At 34.1% G+C, this 16,112-nt stretch overlaps 1 protein-coding gene across 2 annotated transcripts in view; it reads right to left on the bottom strand.

Annotated features, from left to right (window-relative positions):
• The window catches only part of LOC150101575 (transmembrane protein 151B-like), an 85,333-nt gene that overhangs the window by 10,400 nt on the left and 58,821 nt on the right, over nucleotides 1-16,112 (bottom strand). Inside the window, exon 1 of one of the 2 annotated variants that reach the window (XM_090400639.1) lies at nucleotides 5,542-5,567. The exons of the other annotated variant lie outside the window; for it this stretch is intronic. Coding sequence (XP_090256765.1) covers nucleotides 5,542-5,550 — 9 coding nt within the window. The 5' untranslated portion in view covers nucleotides 5,551-5,567. Of the gene's footprint in view, nucleotides 1-5,541; nucleotides 5,568-16,112 lie in introns of those variants that run through there. 2 annotated transcript variants of the gene reach the window in all.

Raw genomic sequence — 16,112 nt, 5'->3', positions numbered from 1 at the left:
TAAGAACTAATTTCTAGGTTACACTACTGTGGACCGTAAATCTGGCAGATTCACACTCATCGTATGCCATTTTCTGATAGCTGTCGCAACCATCCGCTTATCCATGTCAAGAGTTTTCATTTCACTCCCATAATCTCCAGTTTATGCAACTGAGTTTCCTATAGTATCATATGCTACACCTTATAAAATATGATATGCGATATTAATAAATTTCTTTTTTTATTTACAAATCATACAAATCATAAATTATTAAAATCGTCTCAACTTTTGTTTATTTTGTGTACAATCATGTGTACACAAAAGAGGCGTCATCGGTGACCACAAAATACCGTAGTTCATTCTCGACTTACTCGTTCAGAACATTTAAAATTTTATTCTTTCATATATTATAAGATAAAATTTATATTCTCAGCAAAACAACATATTTTGATTATATCCGAAATTCAGTGATTGCAGTCAATAAGTTTCTGTAATGAATATCCGTCAGAAGTGATGAAAATATGGTTAAACATAATTAGCGATGACTTAAGGAGAGTAAGAGGTTAGTTCGCGGTAGAATTAAATTTTCTCCTATCAAAAAAAGAGCTCTAATTTAGATCTAACAGAAATCTATTATATATTAGGCGACTCCAGTTATTATCATTTGTAATATATCATTTTGCATCGTTTCAAGTGTTTTTTTTTTTTTGTTGTTGTTCTTTAAATTTGGGACTGAAATGAACCGATTTAAACAAAATTGGCATGACTTGAAAAATTTCAATAGTTATTACTAAATACTAATAAAGAAAAGGTTATTAAAATTATTCAAGACAGTATTTATTACTTGTATTCATTCAGACAGTGGGAGATAAGTCAAACAGAGACCAATCGAAAACGTGCTTAAGTATTTTGGGAAGCGCATTCCAAAAACAAGTAAACAAATAATAAATATAGGAGCAAGCATTCTCCTAAAATAATATCAAGAAAACTCTACAAACTAAGAGATATTTAATATCTCTGTTCATCGTACTACCGAAATATGAACTGTAAGAGATTAAGTTTCAAATGTAGTTTGCATGGTTAAAATATCCAATATTTTAACTTTTCAATCAGATTTAAGAAAACATCTTTTAAACAACATATAGATGGCGTTACTGCGCTTTTAAAAATTCCATCAATCATTATCCTCTTTTTTAGCATAATGTAGAGTATCATGCATTCGATTACATGCTGATCCAAAATATCTGGACTTCAGGAAAAGAACAAATATTTTTAGTAAAGTATTAAAATTTTCCAGTTACATGAAATTATTACTTGAAAATGTAAAATCGAATTCAAATTACATCAGTTTATCACATATTTTTCCATAAATATGCATTTCTAATAACAGAATTAATGTACGTAGTGTTAATATAACATCAATGATGACGACATAAACAGCTCGTATTCGGCACAACCCAAATGACATTTTTACCAGTGTTTAAAATAAACACGCCGAAATGTGTCATTATAATTATCGTTGTAATATATGTAGATTATTTTAATAATAACAATTAACTACATGAGGAATGACGAAAATAATTATGCATGAGTGGATAGCATATGGTTACCATGTTAATCTAATTTCTTTTCTTGAGTGCCACACTCAACAAAAAAAAGGGGGAAGAAAAAGATAATTGAAAGAAAATATCTTTGAATTCTTGAAATAACTGATGTATTACAACAATAAATAAAATCGGGAGAGAAATTAATATTACTTTAATTACCGAGCATCTCCATCAGGTGCGTATAGTACAAAACCGAAGCTAGGGGAGAAATTAATAGGAGAAAATAAGAGTTAATGATGTTAGACTAGATGAGAAAAAAAAACGGATTACGATGTTAAAGGATTATGCGGTCAAGAAAAGAAAAGTAAAGAAAAGAAAGAGCTGTTGGGAGAGTGAGCAGTAAATCGATAATTCATTACAGAGAACGAATAAAAGAATAGGCATCAGATGGGAAAAAGAGCGAATAAATGAACAGAGGTAGGTGATACCCGTGAAGAAATGCGAAGAAATTATCAAGGATTGCAGTGAAGGAAAACAAGATCCAGTTGCAGTAACGAATAAAAAAATGAAATATGGAGCGAGAGAGAACGATTAGAACAAATAGGGGCGATATATACACAAGAACGTATAGTTAAGCATGGCTGAAAGAGCAGTATCTAGTCTTTAAATTTAGCTGGCTGTACACACAAGGAAATAATTAAAATTCGGTATTTATACAGTTTACATTAAAAGTATGTTGAGAAGGATAATACATGGTGAATGTATACGTCATTACAATTGTTAGGGTGGTTGCTACTCGACGGTTTATTGTCCTATGATCATGGATTGAGGCATCTTCTATGCTGGTAATACAAAGGGAAAGTAAGCATGTTAACAACTGATACTTATTAGCAGTGATTTTTGTAAGAAAAAAAATGGTTCTGGTAGTCATTCTTTTTAGAAGGAAAACTTAGAGATTTAAAGGGAATGATAATGTTTTCTTTCTTAAAGATAGTAGCTGTTGCTCTCTACTTTCGCCACAATAGGTAACTTAATTTTTGCTAATTCCTTAAAAGTCTTCATGCCGATCTTTGTTTCCACTGAAAATGTTTTATCACTCATTTGCATAATGCATATATACGAGCATTTTAAGGTACTCGTAAACAAGCACCTTAAAAAGTTACACATTTTCTTGAATTTAGGACCGGCATATATCCAAAACAACGTTCCTACAGCCAAGCCTCTTATTTTGATCATTTAGTGAGTTAAACTTCGCACAGAAGTCATTTTTCATCAACAGTCCAACAACTTCGGCAGTCTTTTATGTCATTCATTCCTTGCTGTTGGACGCTGATGCCATCACGAATAAAAACAGTCTTTGACACAGCCTCTGTACTTCACTCTTCACTCATTTTCTCACTTAATTTTAATACCTTAACTGTGAAAGGGGAAAAGAAACCAGTAATCCTTTTCGTTTTTTACTTTAGGGCTCAAGTAAATTTTTGTATTGCTTTTTTTTTAGATGAACAGAGCATCTGAGAAAGTCAGATAAAAGTAGTAAAATGGTTTACTTAACACGTTCACAATGGGAAGAGACAAATCGACTCATGTTGTACTTGACATTCAATCAGGACACCAGAATTTGTCAAGGGTGGATCTGTATATATTGGCAGTGCACTAGATGAAAATGACCATATCCAGTGAAACACATCTTCTCCATAAAAGCACCATACTGAACAGATGCAAGCTAAACGAAGTATTTTTTATTGTAGCACTAAACAAACACACAGATAAAGTCAATGCATATTATATATAGTGGAAAATAGATTAACTAGAATATTTAGTGTGATTACAAATAACTGGAATGAACATCATAGTAGCAAAACAAAGTTTTATTGTAGCACTAAAATGCAGTCCTACTTGAGACGTAACTCTCACCATACACAGTCTGGCGTGAACGTCTTAATATGTAAACGTGAATGAAATTAATAACATTTCTAAAAATAGTTATAGCAAATTCTTAAAAAATACGCGTAATAAAAATGCAAATATCATGAAATAACGAAGCTTATTTGATACCGGTGTGCAGTACCGTTACGTACTGCATACCGGTACTGTATACAGCATGTCTCACTCCCCAAACCCACTGATTATTAAAGATTTTTTTCATGTCAGCGATGTGCATCCATCTTCCAGATCTCCCTTTTCATACTCATCCCTTCTTTCTTGAGATGTAGATGAAGGAATGGCAATTCTTTTTTTTTTTAAAAAAAGAAAGGCTATGATTTCAAAGCAGTCAATCCAGACACCTAATTAGTAAATTTTTAAAGCAGATTAGTAGTAAGGAGATGAAATATCTTACTTTAGTAAGATAATTCATCGAATGATTTGTTGTTGGTCCTTCACGTCCTGGAAGGACAAGGATGTGAAGGACCAACACGAAGATATGGGACCAGGAAGAGATGAGTGAACTATAGCACGCTAAGAAGTGAACAAAAATGTCCTAATTATCTAAATTTCAGAAAAATGAAAATATTGAATAAAATAACATTTGACAACGTTTTGTTAGTAAGTTGGTATTCGGTGTATTTAAAAAGAAATTCAGTTTCATTCTGTTTAGTGTCAGCAATAAAAGTACATTTACTAGTCAAAGAAGTGCGATTTTCAAGTTAAACTTGAAAAAAAAGAAACTTTTTTTAATTGTTTTTATGATTAAAATGTTATCATAAAAAGTTTCAAATGTCATTATTTATTGAAATCCATCCGTTAAAAGATAGAAACTTATTTTGATTGTAATATTCATTCAACAATAAGGATAAACCTAAAACCATTAAAGTAGCACAAGTGACATATCGCAGTTGATAACAGATATTCTTATAGAATTTGTTATTTTATGGCGTGCTAAAGATATATAACTCAAATCTTAAATATGTATAGCACATTGCTGTATAATTAAGCTGTTTACATTCGTCTAAACTTTAAGTTGCATTAATAAAATAGATCATAATACTAGAGAGCATGAATTCGCTAACGCTTTCATATTCAAACGAGGCGATAATCGTAATTAACAAATCATCTAGATTAATAGAAGAGTATTACAAAGTGTGCTTCTATCTCTGGTGGTCAAGCAGAAGTTAATTAGAAATTAACTTTTATAGCACAAAGGAATAAATAGCTGCGAAGCATTAAGTGGTTTTAAATGAAGTTGAAATAAATATTGGTTGGAATAACGCGAGCTGTCTATGAGACCAGTGTGTTTTCTATGTTTCATTGCGTGTATTGTCTTCTCCGATTGGTTTGATTGCTTTTCAGGAGGAAAATCCATCTTAAGTTTAAATGTTGTAAAGGTTCCTAGCATCTTAGATAGCGTTTCTTTCCAACTGAAATGAAAACGACCTTGTACCCTGAGCTACAGAGGTGCTTCCTATTAAGTTTAAGTCGTAACAAGTCGTCAACAAATCCACTTTCATAAAATAAACAGTTTTGTTAGCCGCACCTAGCCAACCAACTAACTATCCAAACAGCTTACTGAAACGTGAAACAGCAGACGTGCTGCGTTCAGTTCTGATGTTGTTGGAACACGTCCTTCCCTTTCTTACAATTCTTTATAAAGGAATGAAGAGGCGAAAAATATTTATTGATATGACAATGCAAAGAAATGAAGTGTGGAAAATATTGTAATATTTTAGTCATTCGAAGTATTTAAGAAAAAAATAGCTGCATAGCGATTTCTGTGTATAATCTAGTTATTTAGAATTGAATTTAACGAGCGCGTATACACACACACACACACACACACACACACACACACCCTTATATTCTTAATATCGATTTTTTTTTAATTCGTCATTTTTACAGGTAATGTTTCAATATTTTTTCTTTCATTATTTCCAGTTTTTTTTATATTTTCATCTATAAATTATTTATTATTTCTAGTAGTGTAAAACTGTACCATTATCAATAGATATTACAAACAAATGAACAAAATGAATGAATAGCATCTTTTAGCATCTGAAATTTACTCTATTAAACTTACAGGCAACATGGTTAACTCGGAAAAATGTTTCAAGAATTTCTACTATAAAACCTGGAAAAGAAAATAAATAAGTGAGTGATATTAATTCACAGCTAAACTAAATTTAAATTATCAAAAAAAAATATATTTAACGAAATGTTTATTTTGTACTTTTTCATAATTAAGGAATTTAGCATATTCACATTACGGAATGCTAATGTAATTTTCAATTGTCAGGAAAGTCCACTAAATTAAATTTTAATCTTCAATTACGTCTTTGAGAATAATTTTTGAAACTTTATCTCCAACTCCAATTATTTGCACGCACGACTCGACAAGAGTTAGTTTTAAAGGATAAGTAAATAAGAATTGAAGAAAAAAAGTATTTTGATAAAGTTTCCCCCTTAAAGGAGCAAAAATATTAAATTTGTTTATATATATTAATGCTGTATTATATATTAACTAGAATTAAAAAATAATCCTAGTGAATCCTTCTTCGCACATGTTCCCGGTGAGTTTATCATCACTTAACGTGTCAAATAAGCTGAATATGGTGCTCAAAGTAATATCTCAATAGCCTTCGAGTTGAAATGCCAACCTATTTTTTTTCTTTTTCTAATTCTGTTATCTTTCATTTATCGCATACAGAATAAGGTATGTTATGCAAATGACTACGACTCGACAAATAATTCCTCCTACTGGCAGTGGACAGCAGATTTTGCTAGCTGGCATATAGCTGCAGACTTGACAAAACAGGCTACTTTTTATTTAATAAAAAAAACTTTCGAATGAAATATTTTTAACTCTTAGAAAACACAAATGTAGCAGAACTAATCACTAGAACTTCTATTCATTGATTAGAACATATTAGCGATTTTTTGCGTGGCGAGGACGGTTTTGCATTAATCTATCGAGTCCTGCAAATTACCTTATTTTAAATTAAAATAAAATTTAAAATAAATTAAATTTTATTCACTGTATCACTTCTGTCCTGGTTTACTCTTATGCGTAAACTCAGACTGTATCATGTCTCCATTACCGGTTTCGAATTGTTAACTTTTTAATACAATTTCGTTTCTTTAGGAAGCATGGATCGAATAAATAATATGATATTTTCTGTTTATTCTAGTATAGGAAAAAAAAGATGCTTAAAAAAGTGTGCTACATTACAATGAATTACTAGTATTAGCATTCAAACTCAATGATATTAATTGCAGTCCCAGTGAATGATGCGAAACTATCTCTTTGTTTCAGGCTTTTCATTATTCTCGTGTTCTCTTTAAACAAAATGGGAAGACCGCTTGCTTGGAAGCGCAAACTCGTTGTTGGTAAAACGAAAAGAAAAAAAAATATCCTTCGTCCTACGACAAAATGATAAACGCTACGAACAGATGCGCGCAACCTCATTTCACAGTGCATGGTTCTTTCTTTCTACGGATGTCCATTTTTTTAAAAAAAAAATTACCGTTCCATCTTATCCTTCACACTGCACATTTTTCGTTGACGCAACCATCTATGAATTAATAAGTGCGAAGCAATTACTCTACCGGTAATCATCGGCCCGCTAACCATAATTACCGCTGATAACATAATTAGGAAGTCATTTCTTCTTGCACTTTCTTTCCTTCTTTCTGCCTTATGAGAATGATTCCTTACGTGCGATGGCTTTGTCACGATCGGTGAGGAAGCGAAACATCATCTTTCATCTTTGGGAATCCGTGAAAAACTGTCATGTGGAGACACAAAAATGAAAGAAGAGGCGAGAAACAGTTAATGGAAATGCATGTGCAAAACTTAGTGAGACAAAAGGGAAGAAATAAGAAATATTTAGAACAATAAAGAGACAGCAATAAAAATAAAGATATTAGAGATAAAAAGGAGGGTAGAGGTTGAGAAATATGAAAACGAATTGAGTTAATTAGAGTGGATTAAACTGAGTTAACATCTATAAGCTTCTTATGTTCTAAGAACACTGGTTTGTGAGTTTAGCAAAAGGAATCTGTTTTTCAGAATAAAATATTTTTCCTGAATCTGTTGTCTAAAACTGGATTTGAACATAAGCCAGAAGAAATATTATTATTATTATTATTATTATTATTATTATTATTATTATTATTATTATTATTATTATTATTATTATTATTATTATATAAGGTGCCTCCATGGAGTCAAAAGACTCATCGCGGGAGACCCAACATTGACAAACTAACCGTTATTCACACATTACCTATCATACTTCTCCTTAAACTCATTCACAGATGAAGCATTCACAACCACCTCTGGCAACGCATTCCACCCATTTACAACCCTCCAAGCAAAAATCTACTCTTAACACCCTTGTTAACCACACTCTTACACAATCTCCAGGGATGACCCCTCGTTCTCTCCCTTCCTGCACTGGTCTTAAAAACGTTATCAGTATCAATCCTATAAAACCCTTTTAATAATTTATATTCCCCTATCATATCGCCTCTCCTACGTCTATCAACTAGTTTTTGAAGCCCACATACCTTCAATCTATCCTCCTAGGAGATATCACACAGGCCTGCAACAATTTTTGTAACCCGCCTCTGAATCCTCTCCACCATCACCAAGAAATCCAGGTGACCAGATCTGTGCACTATAGTCCAAATGAGGTCTTATTAATGCCTTATAAAGTGGGACAATCACTTTCTTATCCCTGCTTTTCAGTGTGTTCTTCAATAACCATGTAATCTGATGTGAAGTTTTTGCAAACCTTTGCAATATGCCTCGAAACTTAAGTTCTCTGTCTACAATAACTCCCAAGTCTCTAGCGTCATCAACTTGTAGTTCAGTGCCATCAATATAGTAAACAGCATGTGATCTCATCCTTCTGAAGTGCATCACCATACACTTGACCACATTAAATTGGAGCCATTTAATTTAGCCAAAACCATCACCATATTTAAGTCATCCTGCAAGATATCCACATCATCTGAATTAACTATCGCTCTTTCCAGTTTTGCATCATCAGCAAACAAGTGAATATCTCTTTCAAAGTATTCGCAATATCATTGGTGTACAAATTAAATAACAGAGGACCAAGCACTGAGCCCTGAGGCATACCACTGATCACCTGCCTTCTACTGTACTTCACCATAAACCACTCTTCAATATCTATCCACTAGCCACCCTCTCATCCAAATTACTAGCCTCGGACCCATGCCCATTTGCTCCAATTTATACAACAGAGTTCCATGCGGAATATTATCAAATGCCTTTGCAAAGTCCAGCAGGACCACTGGAAAATGATTTCCTTTATCCAACTCCATTGTTACTTGATTATAGAAAGTGAGGAAATTGCTAAAGGCAAGATCTGTCCTTCAGAAAACCATGTTGCCCCTTATGAAGTATCATATTGCTGTCCACCCAGTCCTGAATTCTAATTTTTATCAATTTCTCCAGAACCTTAACCACTACTCCCGATATACTGATTGGTCTATAATTTGCTACCTCAGTCCTGGAGTCCCCCCGCCCCTTATGTAGGGAAACAATTTTCCCCTCTTTCCAATTGAGTTGAAAGAGGGAAAGCCAGAACTAAGGCTTAAATTAAACAGCCAAGTTAGAGGAGGTGCTAATTCTCTTGCGCATTCCCTTAAAACATGGGCCGATATTTCTTCTATCACTAGCACCTCAAATTCTTCTATCACTAGACTATCATCAGTCAATGACACATTCAGAACTGCAATATCATAAAGATGGTACACTTTTGCAAAATGATCACTAAGCAACTCAACTATTTGATTAGCTTCTGTAATTTCCTTACCATCAACACTTTTTAAAATCATCCTTCGAAAGTTACTCCCCCTTTTATTTGCCACATTGCGAAAGAACTCCTTAGGGTTTTTTATACTCATCAGCTAGCTTCCTTCTATAATTAGCTTTGGCCTTCCTTAACATGTAGGTTACCCTTCTTGCCTGTATCTTGTACTGCTCACGGGAATGCTCATCACCTTTTTCTTTATACTTATACCACAACTTTCTCTTTATCTGCAACTCTCGCTTAATAATATTATTCATCCATCTTACTCCTAACTGATTCCTAATCCTGACTCTGGGAATACAGTTAGACAGAGCTTTCATTAAATATTTCATGATAATCTCCCATTCATCATCAACATCTCTCCCCTTTAAATTCTCCTGCCATAGCACTTTTAAAAGCTGACTTTTCAGCTTGTCATAATCACCAGCCTTGTAATTCCACATATAACCCTTCTTAACAGAATATTCAGCACATAATACAATCTCCCAAGTCAAGACCACATGAGCACTTCCGCCGAGTGGAGACAGTGTATCTAAATTACTTACTGATATGTTCTCCGATGCTATGACCAGATCTAAAACTTTCAAATCTCTTGTCCCTTCCATTACATGCCGTCACTAATTTGCCAATGCATATCATCTACATTCTCTCTTATACCCCCTTGGATTAGAGCAACAACCAATTACATATTTCATCCTGTTGATTTCTATCTCACACGAAACAGCCTCAAATGAACTACCCTCTACATGCCTGCCACCATTGAGGCACTTCTACCATTTTTGGCTTTAACACTTCGACTATCATTAGTACCCCCCCCATTCTGTTCTCTCTATCCTTTCTGAAGATACTATATCCCTTACATTCAATCCCTGTGACTAAATCATTCTTAGTTAACCAAGTCTCACTAATTCCTATACTTTTTGGCCAAGTAGAACTAAGTAATGACAAAAATTCATCACACTTATTCCGAATACTTCGAGCATTAGTATGCATAAAGTGCAATACTCCTTTCCCCCATAATCACACAGTGTGCGAATTAGTCCACTCTGAATCCCGTTAAAATTCTGAGTACAACGATTCCCCATATCACAGTTGTTATTGACCTTAGTAGTATTTACAGCTAACTCTACTTTCCTGTCATTATTTCTGACACCCATCCTCGCACCCTCTCCTTCTAATAACTCTCGTTTCCCTGGTCTAAACATCCCCCATATGTTCATTAAACAGTAACTTCTGTAAAAGCTTACTCCCGTACTTATTCAAATGCAGACCATCTTCGGCAAATAACTCTTTTCTCCCATAAAACTCCTCCCATATATCCATATATCCCACCCCTCTTTTCCGTCACATCCTAGCTAACATTTCATTCATCATCAATGCCCTCCTTCTCATTTCTCGACTATCATATCTGGGCAGAACACTGACAATCCTAACACTCTTACTCTTAAACCTAGCAATCTCTAACATCTCCCTTAAATCACTTTCCACATGATTTACGATGTTTCCCAAATCATTCGTCCCAACCATTAAAATCATTTCATCTACACTATCATCTCTCTCTACTATCAGCTCTATTTACACATTCTACCGCACCTCCCGGCCAACATCTTCTGTTTTTATCTACGAATCATTGACTCCCCTATTATTATTTTCTTAACCTTACCCATCACCTTAACCTTTCTCTGTCTATCCATCTCTGCCAATTTCATCCTTTCCATTCTCTTATCCAACACCCCAACCTCACTCTGTGCCGTCTACGGTGAGCTCCAGAGCGCCCTATCTCCCTAAAATCCCATTACCGCACATCCTGGCTTATGTTTTCACATATCATTACTTCAATTAGTTTACATTTCCCAAATATATATAAATCCTCCTTAACTTATATAAATAACAGTTTAATTTAACAACCAAGGCTGGTGCCAGAACGTCTCCATAGAAACTGTAAGTTCTCTTTGGTATTTACAGTAAAGAGATGGCCACTACAACTTCCAAATGCCTTGTGCTTGGGTCAGTTGACTTGCTATAAATATCATTTGAGCAGAAAAGGGAAACAAAACGATGCATGAGATATCTTAGAGTGTTACAAGTCACAAAATACTAATCAAAGATAACTATTTTTTGAAAGTTCTATCGACTTTTATTGTGTTCTAACATTTTGTACGCTTTGTTTAATTATATCGAATTTTATGCTAATACTAAGAAAAGAGCTTCATCCTCGTTTTTAGTTAGGAAACTGTTTTTTTTCAAAACTATAGGAGGGATATTTGACACTGTACCTTACCTTTATGGCAACATTGTAAAGCGATTCCCTTGCATTGCGAAAAGCTGATACCTGAAAATTTTCACACTCTTTGGCCTTACCAGGGATTTATGATGATTTGATGTCATCACTAAGGTGCGAGCCGGGCCGGTTGGACGAATGGCTAGCGTATTGACTCTCCAGTAGAGAGGATGATGGTTCAATTTTCCGTTTATGATTGTCCTACTAATTCTGTGTGGAATGGTGTCCGCCGCGACCTTATCACTTCTAGCAAAAAAAAGACTTGACTCCCAAAATTCACCGATGTATGGGAGTGATCACACGGCGTTCAATGATGTCAAATGTGAATAACTAACTGCTGAGGTGCAATCCCAGAAGCCTCCATTTTCTGCACAGCCTGTTTGGAAGTTATTTTCTTCCAACAGACGGAGAGAAAATGATAACAGAATAAAATAAAATGAAAAAGAAATAAAGAAAAATAAAACACACAGAGAGAGAGAGAGAGAGAGAAAACATCGAAGAACAAAAAGAGAAAGAAAAAACGGAAGACACATTGAAGAGAGAGACAAAAAGTGAAACACGACACTGAAGAATGAAAAAAAAAAAGAAAACTATTTTTAACGCAAATGCTATAAAAGCCAATAACCTATAATACATTTTAGTACTCTAGGCATGCTAAGCATCAGATAATCCAGGAACCTTGGTTTTCAGACAACTTCAAATTTCTAATCAACGGGGTTTTCTCATTCTAGTAGTGAATTTTCATCTGCCACCTAAATCATTCAGAAACATCGATACCTACTGTCTATTCTTTGTAGAGCTCATACGACTCGGCCAACTAAACCCACATTTTACCGGAAGATAAATATTTTACGATTTCTCTCCGATTCTTTTCTATATTCGGATTGAACAGTTTATCGAAGTCCGTACTTATCAAGATCGGAAACAAAACCACAGAACATCAGAAAATGTCTTGATCATTATTGCTATAAACAGTTATTGCCGATTTTGTGTTTTGTTTGTATTACTCGTCAAGCCGTATAGTTTTGTACCACTTCCACTAGCAACGTTTCCATTTCACTTTGTTGACTCCCCTCACTAGCAACATCAACCAAAATATAGTACACAAGATATTGGAACTACTTAACTGAAGATATTAAAAAAGAATAAGTTCCATTTCATGGAAGAAAATAGTTTCGGTAGCAGCGCAATGAAGACGTCATATGTTCCTCAGAAAATTATGGACACACCTGCATGGGAATTGAGATTACAGAACTTTCATTTCGTAACCTTTATGTTTATGTTATTTCTCGAAAAGCAATTTTCCACAGGAACGATTTTAACCTGTCCTTGACCCAGTTTGCCCTCCATTATAGGTCTATATCAGTTCATCTTGGTGGCTGCATTTGTCCTCGTTATCTTCAGGGCTTACGGTAACCATACACGGCAGCTTAAGCTCTTTAGCTTTCCTGGTCTTAGGAGCTAACCCTAAGTTACGTGCGTTGTAAGAGAAATTGGGCAGATCAGAATTGATCTTTTGTTTGAGATTAGAGAAGCCTTCCTTCATAGGTGCTGTTTAATCCCTTCTGTATATTAACAGCATGCACAACTTATTAAAAGTATTATCCACTGAAGATTAAATATTAATGAATTAAAGGAGCTAATTAATGCAGGATTGTGTTTATTAATTATATCGAGAGCTTCTATCTTTACTGGGTTTTTTCGGGTTATTTTGAAGATTTATTTTTGTTCTTCTTCTTCTTGGTATCTGAGTTTGTTTACTTGGAGAGACTCACCTTTAGAATAACTTGATGCAACTACTTTTTTCCGAGTTTCTATTCACGTACGTGTTTTAATAGTTTTTTTTTAATTGATAAAAGGTTTCATTTTACATTTGATACTCGATATGTTCGAGAGGGCTGATATTTATGAAAGTGAAGACATCACTTTCATCACATATGAAAGAAAGATAAAAGAAACAGAACTTTTATTAGAATTTTAAAGGGAGAAAGAAAAGTATTTGAATAGTTACACATGAACAACTCATGCTTGAGTGGAGATGGAAGAGTTACGTGAATATAGATAAATAATTAAAAAAATTATGAAGAATAAAAGGAGCTAGATAACCTAGATAAAATATTTTTATATTTGTGTTAGTTAAATGTGCATAGACTGAAATGAAGAGGTATAGATGGAAAAATATCATGGAGAACAGAATAAAATTAAAAATATAGAAATTGGTGAAAATAAAAATTAAAAAAAACCGTAAAAATAAGTGAGATAAAAATACAATTTACTACTAATAAACATTTTATTATTAAGAAAACAATTTACTCAATAAGTTTTTTTTAAAGAAAACAGCTTAGAGAACAAATGACAATATTTTAAAAAGGTGAAAATAAATTCCAAAAGTGTCTTTAACAGCAACCATTCAGTCGTATAAATAACCACATTATCTACGTATCAACTCCAGTTGTAATTGTAATAAAATTTAATTCCGTTTAGATTTTTGACCACCACGGTTTGTGGAGTGAGTAGCGTATCAGTTCTCCAACTAACAGGTTGTGGATACGTTAGGAGTATATGTGGATTGTCTTTAGGTGAGAGATGCATTTTATCACACCGTGTGAGACCACCACCATCCTAATTTATTGAAGACCATTTTATTTTATTTTAAAAATAGAAAACAATCCTTAAGTCCACGTTCGGTACTAATATACTATAGGTTTATCACTTTTCGTGGATGGAAGTCACATAAAAACTCAAAGAAATGATAATAAGAAAATATCTACTAAGCTCAATTTTGAGCCCATGAATAAATTTTCTTATAAAGGCATTTTGTAACTTTGCATCTTTGGATTCTGATATAAGAATTGCATATTGAGTTTAACTGTTGAATAATCTTCTTCAGTTTACAATCCTTTGAATCGCTTTTGTCAATTAGTTTTAAACAAGTGAGATATGCTCAAGACACCTGTAACATCTGGAAAAACGATCGATTTTCCAGATGTTACAGGTGTCAAGCGATCCAAGTTTTAATATTATCACATGTTGGAATATTCAAAAGTTATTTTGAATTGAGAGTTTATTTTTATTATGTTAACCCCACTAATGTCCAGGAGATATAGCACTCAATAAAAGGTAAACAGAATTGTATTAGAAATTATTTTGATAGGAAACTTCTAAACAATGATTCGTAGACAAACTCCATTTGCCCTGATGGTAGGAACAGGTGAAATCGTTAACTCTGGCTCATACAATAGAGATTTGATTTTATAGGGATGGCCAATAGCAGGCCCCCATATCTCTTGCATCGGAGGATGATTCACGTTATTTGACATTAATGGGCAGAACAGAGATTGCACACGGAGGCGAAAAACATTGAACAGAACTGCTACTATGGCAACCAGCAAGGCAGCTCATCAAGGCGTACACTGTTTATTACGTACTCCGCTGTGCAGTCAGCGGCCTTAAGTTGAACGTCTGTTTAGGAATTGGTATTCGCTGTAAGGCTTAACCGAATGAACAGCGGAACATATTTAGCGCTCCTGGTTTCGGCAATGTGTAATTAGTACTGAGGTTATTGAATTATGTGCAGGAAGAGGGAGGAGAGAGAGAGAGAGAGAGAGAGAGAGAGAGAGAGAGAGAGAGAGAGAGAGAGAGAGAGAGAAAGAGAGAGAGAGTAGAAGGGAAACAGAGAAAGGCATGAAAAATTAAGAGATGGAATAAGAGAGTAGAAGAAAAGAAAGTGTGAAGGAAGAAGTCTCCATAGTTCATTCGATCATTCGGTATGGATAATGCCGTTTGGATAGAAAAACACACGCAAGACAAAGAATACTATGAGAATAAGGATTAACCACCCTATTCCGCTTAATCCGGCTTCAAAAGCCTACCAATCGTAAAAGAGGAAGGAATGAAGAGATGGTCTGTACATTAAAAGAGAGAGAGAGAGAGAGAGAGACCAACGTTTTTCTATTATCCATGGAAAAACAGATTCTTTACAAAACTCCGTGTGCACTTCAGCCATTATGTAAGCCTTGGTAAACTTTGATCAAACCATAAACTTTTTCCAATACAAATTCAAATCTATCCATCGACTTCCTGAAAGTTGACATGTTGTTGAAGATGTAATTATGCTAAATCGCTCACAATTCTTTGGGTTCAAATATCAATGAACTAAAAATGAAATAATTAAATAATAATCCGTGGTATCTTCATATATGAGGGCGGTCTGAAAAGTTCTCGGCCTAACAATGAAAAAACAAATTTATAATTTCAAAATTATTTTTATTTTTCAACATAATCTCCCATAAGACTAATACATTTATTCTAGCGATTCTCCAGCGCCATTATCCTCTCCTTGTAGTGGTTCTCAGTAAGATCTATAAAATACCCCTCTACAGCTGCAATCACCACGTTCTTCTTCGAATCAAGTGTTCTTCGAGGAAGAGTTTTAGTTTTGGGAAGAGATAGAGGTCATAGGTAGCCAAATCTGGGTGATGTTCCAACAATTCATAGTGGAGATCTCTTAATTTTACCACTTCCAAA

This window comes from Typopeltis vanoorti, chromosome 11 (genome assembly GCF_054136105.1).
Source record: "Typopeltis vanoorti isolate ZY-2024b chromosome 11, IOZ_Tvanoo_1.0, whole genome shotgun sequence".
Taxonomy (NCBI): domain Eukaryota; kingdom Metazoa; phylum Arthropoda; class Arachnida; order Uropygi; family Thelyphonidae; genus Typopeltis; species Typopeltis vanoorti.
This window is presented reverse-complemented; position numbering and strand designations above follow the sequence as displayed.